This window comes from Anas acuta, chromosome 10 (assembly GCF_963932015.1).
Source record: "Anas acuta chromosome 10, bAnaAcu1.1, whole genome shotgun sequence".
NCBI classification, from domain to species: Eukaryota; Metazoa; Chordata; class Aves; order Anseriformes; family Anatidae; genus Anas; species Anas acuta.
In genome coordinates, this window is record NC_088988.1 from 15,686,097 (window position 1) to 15,706,719 (window position 20,623).

Consider the following 20,623-nt stretch of genomic DNA (forward strand, 5'->3'; position numbering starts at 1 on the left):
GTCTCAGCATTTTCTACGTTCATTTAAAAGCTGCAAGGTTGGTTTGCAGTCTGCCTCAGAGCATCTTCCCCATTAACATGATGTATTCAGTATCATCATCTAACTCACAACATGAGTTTACTTTTTTTTTAGGATACAAAATTGGTGCTGAATAGTTTAATTTTCTTCTTTTAAAGAACACAAACACACAAGAAAATCAAACAAATCCAATCTAATCTTCTGTTTGTTTGGTTGTTTTTCCCCCCTGTGATTTCCTAAATGATGAATCAAAATTTGTTCTTGTTTGTTGCTAATTGTTATGCTTGTTGCTAACTTACTGAATATCCATTCCGGCTGACACATTTATTGCCTAGAGAGGACGACTGTTACAAAATCCCACTGGAGATCACACAGCTGTGTATACTGAGATCGTTACTAATTTCAGAAACATAGACGCTGGATTCCCACAAAAGAAAAAAAATCTGTCATGCTAACATTACACAAAACAACTGCAAAAATTGTAAATAACATAAATATTTTCTCCACTTTCTGTCAGACTTTACTCGATACTTCTGTCCTTTAACTGTTAAAGCTTTGGCACTGGTATAGTTCCTGTTTCTGAAGTGTTCATATTTCACATAGTTATATTCTGTGATATTTGTCAACCAGTCTTTGAACTGGCCTTACCACGTTTCTTTTAAAATCTGGCAGTTACTGACTTCTTGAGTCTGACAGAAGGAAAACTACTCCAATTTACCCAGAGCCCACGTTAACTTCTTAACCAGTTGACTTTTCTCTCGTTATAGAAGAAAAGGTTTCTTCACATCAACATTTTCTGCTACTGGAGCTAAGAGCAAAATCTACCTCATTTACCTTCTTAGGCATGACTTAAAATTCCAGTGTAGACAGAGGTAATGTGCAAGAATAAAAACAACTTTTCTTCAAAACAGAAAACAACAAAATATCTCAAAAACTTTAAGGAATTGTAGTTAACTTTGATGTGAAACTAGGAGCTCATACTAGTTGCCATAAGTAAGAGGTTCTCTTTTGAAGGGTTATGTAAAGATGGAAGAATATAACTCTAAAAAATACACAGTGATCTGATCCACAAAATGCTATGGGTTGCAGCAATGACCTCATAAAATAGATTTTTCTCACTGTATTATTTCAATGAGCCAAGGATTTAAGCTATTGATTCTTACAAGATATAATCAATTAACACTTTTCTGCTGTTTATCTCATGAACCAGAAGAATTCTGTTTACTTTGGTTTAAATTATTTATTGAATGTTTATTCTGTTTTCACTATGTCAATTTGTCATTATATGATGGTTTAGAGAGAACTCCATTAAGATTTCGGAATCCAACTAGCACAACTATGAGAATACAACTATCATGAATAATTTTGTTTTTCCTATCAAACTTTTCACATCATTAGATTTTTATCCAAAACTTCACATTTCTCCTTAGCTGACTGAATTTCCCTTAAGAGAAATGGTGCAAATTTCACTGAGTGAAATAGCATAGTGGACACTAGGCCGCCTCATAACAGAACCCTTTCAGACTAATAAATTTTTTTGCATGAAAAAGATTGATTTTAATAATTACTTCACTAACCATCTTTTTCTATGAGTTAATATTTTCAATGTAGTTAAATTATCCTTTAAATTAATCTATTGTTGATTGCTTGATGACAGATGAGTTTGGTAGCAATGTATTTAAACAAAAAATAGAACAAAAACTACAAGCAATTAAGCAGAGTATGACATCCATGCCTTAAAGGCAATATTATTATAACTTGGTACAAGTTTTATTAAGAGGAGGAATGAGAGAATTTTTATTGAGCTTTGCTGCCCAGTTCCGTTGGACATTCACCAATGTGCAAAAGTACAACATTCTCTCTTGAAATTCAAGTACTACTTTTTTTTTTTTTTTTGGCCAAACTGTTTCTTTATGATATTAACAACTTTCCTGTTTCCAGTTAAAAAGATCAAAAAATGTCAATAGCATCATTAGCGGGCTAAAAATATAAGACCATTTTTGAAAATGAATCAGGTGCAGATATTGAACTGTACTTTTTCATCCTTTGTCTCACTTTTCAAATGATAATTTCTTCCACAGTCACCGTTAAATCTTGATCTATTCCAGCTCTCTGTATGGGTCATTGATTCTAGATGTACCATGGTTATTTTTAAATGTTTCCCTTTTGCAGAGAAAAAGAGGGCTGTCTAGAGCCAGATGGGTAACTTCACACTTCATTTATCAAACCCAATGCATTAGACTCCACCCTCTCTTTCCCACTATTGCTGTTAAACTTCCATATAATTTGGTAACAATTTTCATTATCATAGAGTGACCCCAAAAAGTCTACACAGGTTTGCATGGTTAACCCAAAATTCACAGCTGTTCCCTTTACCCTCTGTTTGTTACAGTAGAGTCCGAGGTTCCCCTCCCTCCATAAGCCGAAGGGTGACCTTTTCTAAGCAGAGGTTAAGAAAGGGTCAGTTCAAAGGGCTAGAGCAGCTCTTTAACAGCTATAACAACCTGTCCATCAGGCGCTATCAAGCAGTATAAACAAATCTGAGGCTTTAAGCAACTCTGGACCATTTCTGTTAACACTTAGAGGACATTCACTGAGTCCTACCTGAAGTCTTTTGGATCACTGCCACTCAACAGGGAACAACTTGAATCCTTGGAAGACCTGCACAGTAACTATGAGACCAACGACATCTTCGAGTCGATAGGATACGAGATGGAGGGCTGGAACACCTACGTGCTACCACGCAGCCTGGACCATGGTGCTGAACTAACAGCTTAGAGTGCTTTCCACTGGTTAATATGCAGAAGCACTGGTACAACTTCAAAGCAGAGGATGTGGTAAGATGCATTATCCAAGTAGACATGTACACACCAAAACGTGACAGACACCTTCTTTTTTTTTTCCTCTGAGAAAGGCAAATTTGTAAAGTTTCAACCCGTTTATACTAACAATTCCCAGATTTATTTTATTTTTTTTACTTAAGGCGACAAAGACAAATAAAACGTGTGAAAGAACAGAATGCCTACATAATTCTACGAAGGCCAAGTGCAGAGTAAAGTTTTCGCCAGCTGCCCTCCCTTCGTTGACCTAAATTTCTTGGAGTTGTACTGTTCATAATGTGCTCTCTAATGCACAATGTAAGGTAATTAGAGTCATCTGTATTTAACTTCCAGAGGAAAAAAAATTCTATTATCTAATCTAGCTGATCCCCTGATAGCCTGTTGAAAGTAAAATACTGTAACCTATTGCCTGCCCTTTGACAAGTGCTAATTATTTCCTGTCCAAGCACATTTTTCTCATGTAATTCCAAAGTACACAATAGACTGATCTCTAAAACATGGGCAGCCCTGCTAGTACCACGGCGGACATTTTATAACTTTCACCACTGGATGCTTGATGGCTACCACAGTCAGTGCTTCATTCCAGACATGGAGCTGAAGCTTTGATGAAGTGAAGTGAGGTGTATGGTAACAGTCTGTTTATGCAGATCATATGGATGAGACTCAGATAGGTCACTGGGATGGGAAACATCAAATGGAAAGAAAAAGGATTAAGGATATTTAATACTCAAAGGACACTTTCTTTCAGAACTTTCAAGGCACAATGCTCTTGAAATTTTCTTTCAGGTGTTTAGTTTTAAGGAGGCCTGCACTTTGTCTGCTTCTAAGCCTCTCCCTACCCCCACCCAAGAGCTCTGGCATTTGTGTGTCAGACAAGGCTATGTCTACAACTGCAACGTTGGCTCCAGCCTCCGATTAAATCATGAACTGTAAAAGCGGAGGCCAGAAACACTGTAACCACATTATTTTTAAATGACTCTTGATTGCTGTGATTCCTGTTGACTTAGTATATTAGGGTATTATTGTTAAGCTAAACAAACACGAAAAAGATATTCCACTCATTACAATTATTTAGCCTTGCTCTATCTCTAGAAAGCTTTCTGTTCTGGTTCACAACGAGGATGCACATGTCCCAAGGAAAAGCTTTAAGTGATTTCCTCTGTTTCCAACGTAGTCAAACTATTTGCAGTATTTATGAAGTATGGTGATGGAAAACAAAAAAACACAACCAAAAAAAAAATAAACCCAAAACACACAAACAATATAATTCTCTTAAATTTCTTAAAAAGGAAGAAACAAAACACACATACAATCTGAACAATATTATAGACCCACCTTACTGAGCTCTTTTCTACTCTGAGTTCTTAAGTCATAGTATACAAACAAATATCACATATGCATAAAAAAGCAAATTTATAAAAACACTGTTTCTAAGTTGTAATAGGTGCTACTATGTAGCAATGCTTAATTTCTATCTAAAGCTTCTAAAATGTTTCAAGTGCTATCAATACAATTACTGGGAGCGCAAACACAGACAAGTGTCAGATCTGATATCTACAACTGACTTTCTAGTCAATCTAAGAAACCTCAGGACATTTCATAAGTTACACATTAAAAAAAAAAAAAAAAAGGAGAACTCTCTTAATTGGAACATATAGTGCAGGTCAAAAATCATGCCAGTTAAGTAGTTAAGTGTTAGTTTTGATAAACCAAGTCTCATAAAGAAAATTTGACTAAAACCTGTATTTCATTGTAAGCGCAGGACATCTCCTGGTCTTAAAAGGAGCTATACATTTAGAAGAAAAAATTCAGAGACTAACAGGTATTATATGTAATTATTTATCATAAATAAGAATAAATAAATAAATAAATATAGATCTACAGCTTTTAGAAATGTGAAAAAAGTTGAGATGGACTCCACAGGTAAAGAGAAGAAGGCAGATGCTGGAAAGACAGTTGCATATGGCAATTTTGTTTTTTTTGAATTCACATATTTCTGGAAGAACTAGAAGTATGATGCAACTGTTTCCAAAATACATTAATCTGACTACAGTACAGTAATATAAATTTTTGAAATACAAACACGAACAACTTCTTAAAATTGTTAATAACATCACCTGCTCATAATAGAGCAATATGCTCATTTTAAGAACCCACGTAGAAATATGTACATGTATGCCAATCTCACCCAACACAATCTGGTTAACACAAGTAGTGAACCACAAGAAGTGTGAGCGTTGTGAAGAAAGCAGGCAAAATGGACACCTTTTAGTATGGCAACCCTGCTGGGCATATTGCTCATATTGTTCATAGTATAAGGAAAACCTCAGGGCATTTAAGGCAACAGCAATCCTCAAATATCTATGCTGTCTATCAAGGTATTCTCAATACATTGTACTACATAAGCACAGTAAAGGAGCATTCTACCCCACAAATTGTATCTGTAATCAGAAGCAGAAACATGAAGTATTCTTCCATTCAGAGAAAAATACCAGTTGAACTGTAAAACTTGCGAATTTTTTTAAACATCTATTTTTTTTTTGACTCCCTAGAAGTGGTTTAATAGAACTATATTTGATAGACTTATTTCTAATTTCAATATCTCACTATCTTTCTCCAATGTCTCACCTTGCTGTCCACTCTTTACGTAGCCTTTGTCGCTCTGTAAGAACTAGCAAGAAGCAGCTGATGGTTTCATTCCTTTGTTCTTCAGTTTGTTCCTTTTTTCTAACTTCATGGAGGACCAGGCTTGACTTAAAGGGGAAAAACACATAAAAATTATAATCTAGAAATAGGAAACAATGTGTAAAATTAATAAAAAGCCCATAAGCAAATAAGGACAGTAAATCAATACCTTTTTTTATTACACTTCCACTGCTGACAAATCAATACAGTAAATGATGGTTAGAAATGGCCACCATATATTCAGTACTTAATCAATGTACATGGCACATAAGGTAAACCTTAAAATCTCATTGCCTTAAGTAACATAACAAGACATTGTGCATTCTAACATTTTTTTTTTAAAAAGATATAATTCTTTTCTCTTTTAAACATTTTCTTATATCACATTATATCAGAAGTGTTTCCCTTACTACAGCATTTGTTTGGGGGACTCCCCCCAACCCTTTTATCCTACTGAAGACAATTCCTGTTTGTATTTTATCTTCTGAAAGGAATTTCTAATCATGTCCCCATGCTCCATTTGTCATGAAATATTTCAAGTAAACAAGTAGCAAAACTCTACCTTTTTTTCTTTATGGAATACACTACAAATTGCTGGAAAAAAATACATACAGAAGACTTCACTGTGGAGCAGGCTAATGCTCAGGCCCTGCAGAGCTCAAGTTGTTGGCTTTTCCAAATGTTGCATTAACAGTTAAACCAACAAAACTGCAGATCTGTCCTTCAGCCACCCAGCCAGTCAACTCCAAGTCCATCACTCCTCCTTTGCCTGCTACTACTACAAACTCATTCACAGTTTCCTCCTCTTCTTTCCCCTCTGCTTTCCATGGCTGCAAACTTGGGGCAAAACCAGAGCGTGCTGATGCTCATTCAACTGATGTGTACAGTGCTGTGCTGACTGCACAGGCAGCAGTCCAACCACACCACAGAGCTTGAGTCCATGCTGAAGTCTTCTCCTTCAGTGGGAATAATTTATTTTTCTTTCTCTCCTTAAACAGCCTCTGATTTTCACTTAATTATCTTTGATACTCTAACCTTCATTCACATATTCCACAACCAGACCAAAGTATCTAAATGCTTTTGGGAAGGATGTGACTAAGTGGACGGAATCCTTACATAAACCTAGTTTATTCCACTGAAAAGGACGCTAAAATATGTTTCTGACTTGAGCAGTTATGGAAGTGAGTTTCAAAACCCAACTCAAATATCACCAATAACTATAAATGCTTCCCCCAGCATGGCCTCTTTTATGGGAACAAGACGAACAGGCATGGCACACAGCCTCCTTCTCAGCATCACAGCACACTTCAGTCTGTCCTGCCCAAGTGGACACGCACAGATTCCTCTGGGGCTTCTGCGAGATAAATGGTCATTATCTTCAGGTTGTGAAAACAGGAAGATCTGTTCTTGGTCTGGTATTTTTTTCCATGAGTTAGAAAAGTATGCAGATTATACACTTGTTAAGCTATGCAAAGTAGCAGTGGCCTTGCTACTGTGATGATGGTTCCAAAAGACAAGCGTGATAGGATTCATATAGAAAATACTTTTATTACACCAATATCAGATAACAAAGAACACAAAGCATCCATCTTCCACTCCATCTCCTAGCTCTATCGGTTGGCCTACCAAAAGGCCTTACCCCATCATACCAAACTTACATATCAGAAAGAACAGTTTCTTAAAATAAATATGAAAAAAACCAACAAAACATAAACAAAAGAACACCGAATGTCTAAAACTCTGTCTATACAGATCACATTCTTGACCCTGCTATGACATTACAAAGCAAACAAAAAGCCAGGGAATAATTTCAGATTAGGATTCTCCAACATGGGTTTCCCTTGCATTGACCTACAACATCTTTTCCACAAGCTCTCCTATCCACCAACTTCAACAGGCCTGCTCTTAGGCTCGCTTCCAGGAACTGCACAGTTAAAGCAGGATTTGATAGAGGACTTCAACACGTGAGAACACACTCACGTCAGATGAAGAGATGTACATCCTGCAAGAAATGAAAATGAACAGTCCTTGCCATTCAGAATAAATATGCCTCTTAAGGCTCTAACATTTGTATTTCAAGACTTTTGACACAGCACTACAGGTAAAACTTATCTCCATATAACAGCACGATCAGACTGGCCACACCAGGCAGTACACCAGGATTTCCCTTTCGGAATTCTTGGATACCCTTATTATTCACAATGGGACCGGGAAATCCACAGGAGATGGTGAAGCTGGTGATGGTGTCTAAATCTATTTCCCTCCAAGACTGCAGAAAAGCCACAAAGTTTAATGATGCAATGCCAGACAAATCTGCTAGTATAATTATTTGCAGGCAAAAAGCATCAAGATCCCCTAAATAAATAAGTGGTTCCCAAAGTGTAAACCATGGAGAACTGATAGTTGCTAAGGACTTTTGACTTAAAATTTTATCAAAACAGGATGTCATTGGAGTTTTATCAGTCAGCAAAGCTGGGTGACCACTTCTCCAAATATTCACAGTCACGTAATGCTTGTGTATGAATGCTGGTGGCCCAGCCACATTGCAGCTTTGGTACTGCATTCCACTAATGTAAAGTCCCCTTCTTCTACATCATAATTCTGGAAATTGAACATAATTTAATTTTTACTGAGAGAACAACTATATTGCCCCAGAGTTCTGTTAACACCTTTCATTTCTCTGGTGATGCAGACAGTTCAAGTCAAGCGCAGTTTGACACTGCCATCATAAACGCTTCTTTACTGAGCCCTGCGAGTACTGCTGCAGCTACCTTGAGGGTGAAATAGTACATTAAGCAACATACAACAACAATACATAGCAATTTAACTGATTTACTTGTTTCCTAGGAGTGCTAAGGGCAGTAAGGTTACCTGGAATACGAGTGCAGGGTTTGATATGTAGCTTTTATAGAGGCATTTCTTAATAACTCTCTATTCTTATTGTCTCAATAAAAATCCTAAATTGTAATAAATAAAGCAGCATTCTGGGTAAAATTATATTACAAAACACCCTCCTTTGAAAGATTGGGTTTTGCAAGTAACTTGTTTTGGGATTTATTTTTAACAAGGGGATTCAATATATACCTTGACTGATAAAGGTCAAGGGTTCAAGAAACTCGGTCAAAGATGTTATCAGCTGGGAAAGCCATTTCCTCACATCAACACTGATAAAAATCCATCAGAAACCCGGCCGATACCACCCCTACTCTAAAGGGCAGGAATGACCTTCTTTTGAACATCACTATAGTTGCACATCCCATCAAAGAAAATCTGACCCCGTGTCTCAATCCTTTTAATGTTCTTTAATGACAGATAATTGTCTACAGAGGCCCCCTGTGCCCAACGCTGAGTGAAGCCTTCACTTTTCTGAACTGGACTCAACACTGACTCAGTGTTGTTCAGCACACTTGGGACCAGAGGACAGTCGAATAAACAAACAATGCAGCCAGCCCTACAGCCTGTCTTATCTCATCCTTGGGCTCGCAGAGATTCTTGAGGGTGGTAATGTTTACAGATTGTTGAAACTTTCTTTCTTTTGCTTCCTGAGCTGGCAAAAACATATCCTGGACAACCCAAGCAACAAGATTACGTAAATTGCTTATCACTTGGGGGAAGCAACTTCTTGTCTCATTGGCCAGCATGTGTCTTTAATAAATAGCAATGTTAACATCTTCAAATCTTCCCCCTTTTTCCTTATAAATCTATTTAAATATTTAGGGCATTTTCTTTGTAATTCCCAAATGGCACGGTCGTAAAAATATGGAAAACACAACAACACAGAACCCACCTCAAAAAAACAAAACAACACAAAGTACATGTGCATATATAAAGCAGCTGCCAATCTGGTCTTCTATGCAAGGCTGTTTAGCAAATGATATCCTTTACCTTCCTCCTGGTTCAATGGCAGAACTAAATATCTATTGCTATACTGACATATTTACTATGCAAGAAATGTATTTTAAAAGACCAATATCATATTCATCTCATTGCCACTGATGAAATATATCAGTGACATGTCTGAATAGAAACTGTTAGAATTATATATTACTATTATTACTATTACTATATCCAGGATACACACTTAAAATTATGTTTTTTATTAGTCTTAAAGCTATTGTAACAGGATAACTGGTATACTTTTTTTTTCTTTTTCTTGCATACACAGAAGAAATTACGTTCCAACATAAATAAGGGACTATTCTGCTTAACAAACAAACAAACAAAGCATCCTCAATAACACACTCAAAAAACCCCACACTGGTACCTTTTTAGTCTTTTAAAGTTTGATTACCCTTCCTTCAATACGGACCTCTCAGGATTAGAAACATGTATAGCTGGAGACACAAAGCCTAATACTCTGTCAAACAAACTAGCCTTCAGTCTGAGCTGAAGTGGCACTTGGGACAGTTCATCTTTTGGTCCCACGTTATTGGGTCAACAAATGAGATTTTTCATTCCGAGTTAAAGATTGAATTTACTCATCACCAGTTTAAATAGGATAAGCTTCTGAATCTTTACTAATCACTTCCACTTTAATGTAGCAGTCATCTCTCAACAGTCAATAACTAGCAGAGGAAGGAAAAACAGCAAGTGTAAAATCTGTAAACAGGGCTACAATTTAAGCCTTTCTGCATCTTCCTTGTTATCTTTGTCACTATTTTGCTGTTAGTGTACCCTGATGAAAGTCTACAAAACCAGAACACTGTGCCTTTTAGAGAAAAAAAGAACCTGTAATCTATTAAGCCATATTAATTTAACATGTCATAACTTCCATGTGATAAAAAAAGCTAGTAATTGCTTACAAACCACTGCTCATTTCTTCTTTGCTTTTAAATTTTTTTAACTTAAAATATGAGTAAATGCAGCCATTTTCACTGAGATGTGGAAGTAGCCAGTATGGTTTAAGTTATCACCCAGCAATTTGGGCACATTAAACCCAATTCTCTGCCTTTTGTTTATTAATCCACTATGCCAGATATCACAGATTCACTCAGCAACCCTCATGTTTTGGATGATATTGAAAAATGGCTCATGTTTGTCAAAGAAAGTTAAAAAAAAAAAAAAAAAGGTAAAGAGGAAAAAAGTGTTGTTTATAGAAGCCAGCTGCTCTGGCTTCGGCGCCAGCAGCTCTTCATCCTGCTATTTTACGCTTGCAACCCCCACTGCCCCCACTGGCACAGGTACAACTAAATGTTGACTTCAATGCTTCAGAGAGCACTCAACTGATTCTGTACATGATTAATTGCCAAAGACATGGCTGACCATATGGAACAGAGAAAGCATCAAGTAATTCATACTTCTGTATATGATCATTTGGCCCCTGTTGTTTTAATGTACAGGAAAGAGCTAGTATAGCACAGACCTGGTGTCTTGCCCTTGACAGCCCATTAAGAAATCTCAAAGCACCTAGTTGAAGTTATGCTGTTGGCTTTTCAATAGCAGCCTAATAAAACAGAAGCAAAGCTTTCCAACTAGTCTTAAATCTTTCACATACAGTACATTAACCACTGCTGCTAAAACAACTGGTTTCTTATGATAGGAAATGGGATTTGATTTCTAGCCTCTGCATACTTACTGAAAGCCTTTTTCTGACCTTTGGAGGGTTTACAAAATCATTGTTCGTTTTTCCTGCCATTTTCCCAGTTTCTTGCCATGGTGATCCTAATAGATTTGTTTAAGGTTCACTACATTCTACTCTTACTAGCTGTTATATGCAAACTGTACAACGAAGGTAGGCTCAAGGGAGCTGAAAGGAAAGAAATTATTATTAACTGTTTTCTTCCTGAGAGTCAGAGAAGTCACTGCAACATCTAAAACAATTTACTTTTAAAGAGCCTATAAAACAAAACAAAAAAATTCCTGAAAGAAAGCAATACACTAGCGTGTGCTTTCTTTTATCAGACTGGAGACAAAACATCAACTTTCATTTGAGAAGGAAGGCCAATTTATTTTAAAACTGTGGTATTCTCTGGGACGTCTGACAGAGCTCAATGAAAAGAAAAAGATGCAGACTTGGAATATATGTCACTATCATTAACTACTTTATATTAGTTTTATCTACCGTTAACATCTTTTCAGTCATATTCAGTCAAGAAAAACGTTTAATAATGTTTCCCTGTCAGATTCTTAAGATGACAGTGCTAAAAAGTTAATCCCCATCCTCACAGATCTTTTGGCAGTTTTGACATATGTTGGCAAGGATGTATTTGCTGGCACCTTCCAGTTGGAAAATATTTACATAGAGTTTTCTTGTCTGTGGATTTTCTAGTTGTCTAAATTACTTTCATACTCTGAAAGGCCTTATGTGGGAAATCCTAATAATTGGACATTCATTAGCAGTAATTGTCCAGGCTGCTGAATTCAGCTAACAATACTAATACTCCAGCAGAACACATGAATAATCCAAAAGCCAATATAACACTTTGCAACTGTTTTTACTTTTACATGAAACACTGGTATATAAAATGAGAATTTCATACAAAGGTAAGATACTAAAGAGAGATAAAACATGAGCCAAAATTGATAGAACACTTTCAACATTAAAATGAGTCAAATAGTATGTCTGCATTTAAATAAAATACAAAGAAATGGAGATTGTTATGAAAGATTTCTTTTTTTGTAGGGTAAAGGGAACAAAGTCTCATGTTTTCACAAAGATCATGGACTCTCCTCTACTATTACATTCAGTAGCGCACAATCAGTTAAAGCACTTAAGCACATCTAAACTAAGCAAGTACATAACCCAATTATAGAGTAGAATGCTTGAAGTTAGACATATGCTTAAGCTCTAAATACAACAAGCCTACATGCATTAAAATGTAGGGAGCTCTGTCTCTCTTTGAGGTATTCACTGCTGACAACAAAGGATGAATACCTGACTTGATAGATGAGTAGTTCGACCTAGAAAATCCTACAGAGAGTAGATCACAAACATTTCTATAAAAACTTTAGGTCTCGCCTACACTAAAAAGTTGTACCATTTAACTACCTCTGCAGAGCTAAAGCAATACATTTTCTAGCTGTATGAATTTAAAGGCCGTAAAGTAAAATAGGCAGAGCTTATTCCTACATGAGAAAGGAAATTACCTTTATGCCTATATAATTCTATCTATACTGGGGTCTTGAACCATATATTTAGGAAAACAGAATTGAGACAAAATTATGACCAAGTGGTTTTACATTATTCTGGCATGCCAAAACTGAATGAATTTCCAGCAGAGGGGAAAAGAAAAAAAAAAAAAGTAATTTTTTTGCTGGATAATTCCATGTGGTTACAATGAAAAATCTGAAAAAAGTATAAAGACCAACACTTTCAAAATCTTTCTGCTGCACTAACCAGTTCAGCAGTGCTCTAAGGGTGAAGTATAACCCATCGCATCAAGAAAGAGCAACTGACCCACTCACAATGTTTGGAATAAGAGTGGCTTAGCACCTTCAGATGTATGGGTGAGTGAAAGGTTACCCTTTAGCCACATTCTCCCAGAGCATGGCCCCTCCACCTCTGAATCATCAATAGCACAAAGACAGAAGCAGGCCTACCATGCATAGTGGATTATATGAAGTGTAAAACATTGTGGGGGAAAAAGCTTTTGAAAGAAGTCAGGAAAAAGAAATCACACTTGCAAGAAGATACAGCTGACAGGCTAGTCCCCAACAAGTGAATATGTTTGAAAACATTGTGAATTCAAGAAAAGAACGTGCCTTTTGTTTCCAAACCTACAGTGTGTCTTTACCCCAACTGTTGCCTGCATGGCTGAACATATGTTTTCTGAACAAGAATTGAAGCAGAAAGTGCTCTTTGTTATAATTCACTCCTTTGTATACACCTCCCTTTTTCCCATTTTGGTCACATGCAAACAGTAGTTATGCCGAACACTTACGATCTGAAGGACTGCTCAGCAGTATACGCTTCAGTGATTATTTACTATTGCTGAAATCAGCTAAAATGCAATACAAGACTCACTTCACTAATGTGCACTCTGGACAGCTTACCTTTGGCACTACTGAATCACACGGAGTACAACCTGCACTACTTTGCTCAGCAAGCAGACACAACCTTCGTCATCGATTGCACACAGTTCTAAACAAGCACAGAAGAATTATACAGTAAATGGCTGAATTGGTGGAAATGAATACTATTTTGAATTAAATACTTACATAATTTTACTGATTTCAATCAAATAATTCCATACGTAAGCGAGGCTTTGCTTTGACTCATCTAATTTATACTGACGCCTTTGTATGGTAAGCTATGTAGAAGCTTCCCTTAAAATATTTACAGACTTGTACCAAAATCTCCAAACCAGAGCCTTTGCAGCACTCAAAACACAAACTGGAATCACTAAGCTTAATACTATTGGTCACATGAGAAAATATTTTTAAACGTCCCCAAACTATGAGGAAAGATGGGAACACAGTGAGCCCAGATACTGAATTCCTGATTCCATTTCTGTTTGTGACCATCTTTCAGTGTTTGCACTAGAAGTGTAATCTGCCGTACTATTGATTTCTTGAACAGCATATCTCAGTAGCTTTTTAGTATGGAAACACCTTGAATACCAACATTTTTCTCTCATCACTGAAGCCACCACCTGTTGCCATTAAGCCACCACCACCTTAGCCACTACACTTTCTAGCGCGATGTCTTGTAAAAAAATGTGCAGATATTTGGGACATACTCTTGGTGTCATTAGTTTTACTGAAATAATTTAAAACATGAAGATTCAAGTTACAGAATGGGTTAAACACTGCAGAATGAAGAAGCTGCTAGCTACAATCAAATGAAATAGCAAGCCACTTATGTCCAGAAGTGCCTGTGGGCATGCTTTGTCTAAGACATGCCATAGCAGAATAGCAATTTAGTACATATGCAAGATAACCACATAGAGCTGAATCATATCTTCCAGTGACATATGGGTTTCAATGCCTTTATCATCCTCACAGTACTAAAGGCACTGGGTCTATGAATATCCCTGTGATAATGGGACTCTCACCAAGTTGTTTCAGAAATGAAGTTTTGTCACATTTGGCTCAAGTAGCAGTTTCATTACCCCCGGTAGCACCATGACACACCTTTATGTAGATTTAAAATTCATATTCATGTAAGGGCAGTAGTACACACTAGCTGTCATGGCAAAAGGGAGAGAAAAAGAATTTAGAACAAGCCCCTGGGAAGACCACAGATGAAAACAAACAGAACCTGATATCTTATGCTTATTCATTTAATGCATGGGGAATACGACATTGTCAAGCAGCAAGTAGGATGACACCACTCATTGCTAGACATTGATCCTGACAATAACTTTTGCTAATCTGCTACCACCCAAGTTGTGATTTTTGTTCCTCAACTGAAAAGTAGGTAGTCTGATTTTAGTCCCCCATCGTCCTCTCATTCTACTGTTTTACATAAAAGAATGTGTTAGGCATTTAATATATAGCTAGGCACTTAATATATAGCCCTACAAATGGTGATGGCCCAGCACTGAGGATGTGCAGTCTGAGCATACAAACAAGTACAACACATACACAAACTGAAAAAAAGAAAAAAAAAAAAAGGAACACATACAGAAAAGTTTATCGAGTCAATTCTCATCAGTCACCCAAAATATGTATAGTCACAACCTCATATATGATACTTATAATAAATACAGATTCCTTCTGGGAGAGCAGGCAATTACTTACTTCTCCTGCACAAAAGTATGTGTAGGAAAAAAGTCTGACACACTTCATCCTGAGTTCAGCATGTCTCTCATGATTTTCTCACAGGCAAGCTCAGTAACTATGGGCTGGATGAGCCGACAGTGAGGTGGATTGAGAACCATCTGAATAACAGGTTTCAGATGGTTGTGATCACTGGCACAGGGTCCAGTCGGAGACCTGTAGCTGGCAGTGTCCCTCACAGGTCAATACTGGGTCCAGTGCTGTTTAACTTATGACTTGGATGAAGAAATAGAAATGCCTCCTCAGCAAGTTTGCTGATGATACAAAATGGGAGGAGTGGCTGATGCCCAGGAGAGCTATATTGCCATTCAGTACTGGAGCATCTCTCATATGAGAGATGGCTGAGACTGGACCTGTTTGGCCTGGAGAAGAGAAGGCTCGGGGGGATCTGATTGACATGTGCACGTTTCTGAAGGGAAGGGGTCCAGAGAGCGGGGCCAGACTCTTCTCAGCAGAGCCTGGCGACAGGCCAAGAGGCAATGGGCATAAACCACCGCACAGGATGTTCTGTCTGAACATGAGGAAAATCTTTACTGTGAGGGTGACAGAGCACTGAACAGGTCACCCAGAGAGGCTGTGGGGTCTCCTTCCCTGGAGACACTCAAAATCCATCCAGGCCCAAACCTGGGCACTGTGCTCTAGGAGGCCCCACTTGAGCAGGGACTCTGGAGTTGATCTCCAGGAGCTCCCTTACAACCTCACCCATTCTGTGATTCAAAGTAAACGCTGCCTGATTCTGCACGTGTACCTTGGTATACTCTTCTCACAGATACACAGGCGGCACACATGCAGCCCCCATTCTGTCAGAGCTGACCGCAGTGGGTGATGCTGCCAGGCTGGAGCACTCGTGTGTGGTGCTCGCGGGGCTCTGCTCCTCCCGAGGACATCCCGCCTGCCACGGCTCTCATCCACCGCCACCAGCCCAGGGATTCAGGAACTTTCTCACTGCTCAGTGTTCCTCTGAGTGTGATACAGCTGTAAAACCTGCATTTTAAAAACTGGTTAATGCAAACTATAGCCAATTATTGATTATGTTATTTTGATAAATTTATGTTCCGGTAAAAAAAGAGTGCTATGCGCCGCACAACCTGGACTTTATACGGGTATTTTGCCCATGTTTCCCTTTCATTGGAACGATCTGATGTCACGGTTATATGGATGTGACAAGTACCAACAAGCTAACAGTCCACTCTATCAAAATACTGTTTGTCTTCCATTAATATTCCCTGGTCTCCCTCTCATACGGGTCTATTTTCATTTCATTGTGATTTTGGGGGAGGATTTTTGCCCTCTCTCACTCTTTGGAAGGGAGCAATAAAGCTCTCAGTAATTAATTTATCTCCTCAGGAGAAAGAAATAAAAGGTTCATTTTTTCATCCTTAAAAAGGAAGATTATCAACTAATTAACCCAACAATTAAAAGTACACACACAGAAAGAACAAGTAGCTCAGGGGAAAAATAAATCAGTTCAGAAAATTTTCAGATTTCCTTTGTCACCTACTAGTGCATTAAAACAAAATAAAAAACAAAAAAAAACACAAATAAAACCAAACCAAACCAAAACAAACAAACAAAAAAAACTTTTTCAGGATATATTTTCAGTTATAGTCTACTCCGGTTCTAAATGTTGTGATTTTGTCATATTCGTTTTCCATGAACATTCGACTATTTATAGATGAATACTAGAGAAATATTTTAAAGCTTGAATGGCCAACTATTTGATAACTTCACTACATAGCAAAAATTATTATTCAGATAATTTTCATTAGTGACATATCATTCTATCAGGAAAAATAAACTTTACCCTAAGATTCATATGCCTAACAAAGAAAACAAACAGTGCAATCAACAGATCTCTGCGAACATATGCATATCAATTACATTCTGAATAAAAAGTCATTTGCTGAAGACTTTGGTAATTCAGCAAATATGACATTTGCATGATGTGCTCACAAACTACGACAGTACAATTTGGAAAAAAAAGAAGGCACAGTTACTCTGCTACACTCTGCACCAACACGTTTGGCAAAGCGCACTGTTGCATTTGCAGTTCTGGTGTTACCATTCACTCGTGTTTGCTTCTATTGGTGCATGAAATAAGAGAGGGGTTCTCAAGTTCAGCTGCAAAGTCCAGCTTAAGAGAGAGGTCAAAGGTGGCTGACTAATCACCTCTGCACCCTTTGGGAAGGATCACTTAATCCACAAGTAGAAGTTACAGCAATGTCAAGGATGTAATAACATATATGGGCCAAGCATCTTTAACAAACATGTAGAGAAGACATGGCACAATAGAGATGTTCTCCATTAAGCTAAAAGAGAAAGCTTTCTGATCTGCCAGCTACAGAAATGGAAGTTAACAGTATGTGGAGGAAGGTTTGACCTGTGTTCTTCACATATCACAACTTCTACCTTGAAGATGCATCATACCACATGTGATACCATAGCTGTAAGTCTCCATTTAATATTATTGTCTATCCACTTCACAATCTGCTTTAGCACAACAGCAGAGGGCAAATCACATTTCACAGTGTTTGGATGCCACAAATAAGAAATATAGACTACGCAAACAATAATCGAACCTATTCATATGGTACATAGAAGTATTTCTCTTTTTAGAAGCAAAAAGATTTAATTGGATCATAAATGGGGCTTTCTTCAATATTTGGACTTCAGATTTTACTACCATCACCCTCTACCCCTTTTGTATTTTTATTTAAGTTGTTATCATGCAATTTTTGATATATATATCTAATTAAATTTCATGGCTTATGTGTTTTAAAACACAGCAACCAAATTCTGTGAACTTAATCTCATACTGAAGAGTTTTCGTCTCGGAAAAACACCTATTTTTGTCTCAACAGCAAGATCGTAAGCAAAAAAATTTCTGTCTGGGTAACACAATTTGAGAGCCCACAAAGTACTATTTCAAGTAAGCTACAATTTGCAGCATTCACAACAGTGCTGTTTTGATAAGGATTTGTCATTGCTTCATCTTCTAGAGAGAGTAGCTCCCCGTGCCTTGTTCATTCAGTGCTTCCATATTCAGTACATAGAAACCATTGCATACAACCTTCAAATTCCTCACACTGAGAGGATCACACTCACATATATATACTCTTCATGTGCTAGTATAAATCTACGCATCTTAAAAGTAGATATGAATCAAATTAAATTAATGGTCCGAAATTATAAACAAAAATGATATGACCGAGAACTGAGATATCTTTAAAAAAAAAAAAAAGCACGACTGCAACTTTTTTGGCCTACTAAACCAACTGCATATGCCAGCCACAGATTATAATTAGAATTTGTTTTGAAATGTCCTAACATCTTGGGATTCATGGCAAATTCTAGATAATCAAAGCCAAAACAACCCAGAAGATTTCAACTGTACCTTTCCTCCATACCTGTGACTACAAATAGAAATGCACCAAAGAGACTGAAATCTCCCAAAACCATTTTGGATATACTTCATTCATTTTTCAACTGATTAAAAACACTGAGCATACTAACTTACTTTGACATTTTTTACATAGTCAATGTTAAAACCTCTACAGCAACACATAAATAGCAACTGGTAAATCGTCGTGTAAAGGAAAAACAGTGTAAGCTTTGTTTACTACTTCTAGGATGTTAGGAAAGAGGAAAACCTTTGTTTTGTTATTTGAGGTGAATTCATTGGCTCAGTTAAAAAAAAAAGAGAAAAAGTATCACAGGTCAAAAGAACAAAATGACACACAAAATCCATTGCCATACTGGCTGTCGGTTGGATGCACAAGAGTAATGCTAAACAACTGTGGTATGGAGACAAAATATGCTTTCTTTAAGACACTTTTACAATAAGTTATTTAAGCCTCGTGAACAGCCTTGCCTTGCATCCACCCCTCACACATTAATGAAAACAAAGGGGGCCCATTTACATTGTAACCCTGCAGTGGGGTTAAGCATGCGACCTTAAAGTATGGTGCGCTTGTGCTCAGTGGAAAGGTTCTTGACAATATAAACAAGAATTACTGCTGTTAGAGAAAGGGAAGACAATTAAAAACAATCTAGGATGCATGTTGTACAGCTGTTCAAGTTTCAGCTACATCTGACCTCTAAAGATGCTACGTATTTTACTTGAGAAACTTAAGCCATTCTGGTTTTATTGAAATAATCCTTCAGCAAAACCTAAATTTGTATGAAAAACATGAGGTTTTGTACAAGCAACACAATGAAAATTGTGTATTGCTAGCAAAACACGCCATCATTGCAGTTAAAAAGATGTTGTGGTCTGCACATCTCTTTCCAATGCTTATGTTTGCTAACAGCTAAGCAAAATGGAAATCTTTATGAAGAAAGCTAAAAAAAAATGTAAAGAAAAAAAGAAACTGCTCTTGAAACAAAAGAGTCTTCAATAGGTCAAATCCTATAATCAAATCTGCTTGACAGACCTTTGTGCCCAGGCAAAACCTGTATGATTTCAGCAAAAAAACTGCAGGCACAGTGTCCCGATATAGATCAGATTGCAGGACCAAGAAGCCACAACATTTTTTTAAACTTAATTCTGGATACCATTGATTCCAACTGCAATAAAGAAAGACTGCAATTATGGTTAGTATTTTCATTATATATGCCTACAAATTTTCTAATAAGTAAGAAAATACTTAAATGTTAAACAGAAAATGATGCAACAAGCTGTTTTCCACCAGTCACTACAACCAATTGTCCTAATATTGTCCTTAAAAAATAGGGTTAGAGAAGAAAAACTTCTGAGAAAATAACAAAGATCTTGGCTAAGTTTCTCAAAACCACAATTTTCCTGCCTGTTTGATCTTTGCATAGTCAGCATAAGCCACTGAAACTCCTCCACAAATGAAAGGCATTCATGGGAAGCCATCAGAAAGCATTGCTCTTCCTCTGGGACCCAGGACAATAAAAGAAAAGTTTGTGTCTGCCACGTGGGCCTACGATTCGGTTTAAATGAACAAACCATTGCAATATCCTTTGGCTTTGTGAAAGCGATACTTCCTACTTCTTTGGAAGAAAGGAAGTCATATATAAACAGAACAAAGGGAAGAGGCAACAAGTAGAGCCTCTCATAATAAATATTATGTTGAAAGTTTTGCTCATCAAACCAAGATTAAAAACATATTTTAATCTCCCAAGCTTTATGCCTTTGATGTATGTCGAAGAGGAAAGCTTATATATTTTGTAAGATTTACAACATTTCTAGTGGGAATAGTTTCATATTTCAGTTTTTTCCCTGTATCTGAAATTGAGAATGTATTGGGTTGGTTCTATCCCCTAATGCTTTGTATGTCATATTGAGCACTTCTTTAGAAAACAGAAGTTAGGATGTCCTTTGGACATTATTCCCC

The 20,623-nt window shown here is 37.1% G+C and overlaps 1 protein-coding gene across 3 annotated transcripts in view; it reads right to left on the reverse strand.

The window, feature by feature from the left end:
• FTO (FTO alpha-ketoglutarate dependent dioxygenase) overlaps window positions 1-20,623 on the reverse strand; it is a 242,386-nt gene that overhangs the window by 130,835 nt on the left and 90,928 nt on the right. For all 3 annotated transcript variants that reach the window (XM_068692994.1, XM_068692993.1, XM_068692991.1), the window contains exon 8: window positions 5,487-5,611. In XM_068692994.1, the coding sequence (XP_068549095.1) occupies window positions 5,487-5,611 (125 nt within the window). The remainder of the gene's footprint in view (window positions 1-5,486; window positions 5,612-20,623) is intronic.